At 38.0% G+C, this 1725-nt stretch overlaps 1 protein-coding gene across 2 annotated transcripts in view; it reads left to right on the forward strand.

The window, feature by feature from the left end:
- The window catches only part of LOC100948281 (zinc finger protein 267-like), a 33360-nt gene that overhangs the window by 13788 nt on the left and 17847 nt on the right, over positions 1–1725 (forward strand). For both annotated transcript variants that reach the window (XM_012813809.2, XM_023508992.1), the window contains one exon: positions 1018–1144. In XM_012813809.2, coding sequence (XP_012669263.1) covers positions 1018–1144 — 127 coding nt within the window. The remainder of the gene's footprint in view (positions 1–1017; positions 1145–1725) is intronic.

A 1725-nucleotide genomic window follows, 5' to 3' on the forward strand; every position in this document is an offset into this window, starting at 1 on the left:
AAAACCCAAGATTGTTTGCTGGATAACTGGCAAAATATTCTCATGAAAAAGGGAGATTATTATTTTTTCATAAATTCTTTTTATGGTTTTAAGGATTAATATATGAAAAACTGCTAGGATGACATGTGGTGTATAGTAAACGTTCTAGGGATTGCTGCTATTCTTACTATTATCTTATCGCCTGTATATTTTATAAAACTCTGACTCAATTTCATGTCATTCATTAATTCTTGCCTGCATGTTCTACCTCTGTTGTTGAAAAGTGTGGCTTTTAAACCTGAGAACTTGGCATCACTGGTGAGCTTGTTAGAACTGCAGAATCTCACGCAGATCTCTTGAATCAAAATCTGCATTACAACAAGATCTCCAGGTTATTTTTGTACACAATAAAATATGAGAAATAAGCTGCTAACTCACCTTGACTTTTTCACTTGAGTAATATACACAGGTAATTTGTATGTTGCAAATACCCCACTAACAAATGTATATTTATGTGATGATGCTTTAATTTTATATATCATATACTATATAAGCGTAGTATTTGTATCAGTTTTTTTGATTATATATCATTTTCTTTATACAGAGGTAGAGACTATCATAAGGAATGTTGGTGTGCTAAGATATATCTTTATGTCACTCATATGTCAAAGCCACTTTTTTTTTTTTTTGAGACAGAGTCTCACTATGTCACCCTCTATAGAGTGCTGTCGTGTCACAGCTCACAGCAAGGTCAGCCTCCTGGGCACAAGCGATTCTTTTGCCTCAGCCTCCCACATATCGGGACTACATGTGCCATGTGCCTGCCACAACACTGCCGGCTATTTTGTTGTTCAGCAGGCCTGGGCCAGGTTTGAACCCACTTGCCTCAGTGTATGTGGCCGGCTCCCTAACCACTAAGCTACAGGTGCCAAGCCAGAGCCAATACTCTTAAATCTCTAGTTTTATCTTGGATCAAATTAAGAGCTCTGCCAATGACCGCATGGTCAACACTTACTTATTCACTTATTTTTATTTCAGGTACCGTTGACACTCATGGATGTGGCCGTAGAATTCTCTCCAGAGGAGTGGGAATACCTGGATCCTGCGCAGCAGAATTTGTATAGGGATGTGATGTTAGAGAACTATAGCAGCCTGGTCTTTCTTGGTGAGAATAATTGACCTCTGGAATATTTAATATACACAAAATATTGATTTCCTTTGTAGAATGTCTCTTGGGAGCTTGTGCTTTGTGTGAATGAATTTCAGATTCCTGCTTTCAGAAAAATAATTGAGGGTTGATGTAAAATAAACCTTTATGCTTGAGCTTGATATTTCTCTTCTTTGTTGAGGTGACTTGCAAGGTAATGGTGATTCCAGAAATTCATTGACATGCAATATTGTTGATGGTATCTTAAAATTGAATGCCTTTTTGTTTTTGATTCACTCATATTTACAAATGATGGCGCTCATGCCTGTAATCTTAGCACTCTGGGAGGCCGAGGTGGGTAGACTGCTTGAGCTCACAGGTTCAAGACCAACCTGAGCAAGAGTGAGACCCTATCTCTACTTAAAATAGAAAAACTGAGGGAAGAGGATTGCTTGAGCCCAAGATTTGGAGGTTGCTGTTAGCTAGGACACCATGGCATTCCCTCCTGGGTGATACCTTGAGACTCTGTCTCCAAAAAAAAAGGAAGCATGGGATTCACAAATTTCTTTCTTTCTTTCTTTCTTTTTTTTTTTTTTTTT

Source organism: Otolemur garnettii, unplaced genomic scaffold (genome assembly GCF_000181295.1).
Source record: "Otolemur garnettii isolate 467f Iridium unplaced genomic scaffold, OtoGar3 scaffold00304, whole genome shotgun sequence".
Classification (NCBI taxonomy): domain Eukaryota; kingdom Metazoa; phylum Chordata; class Mammalia; order Primates; family Galagidae; genus Otolemur; species Otolemur garnettii.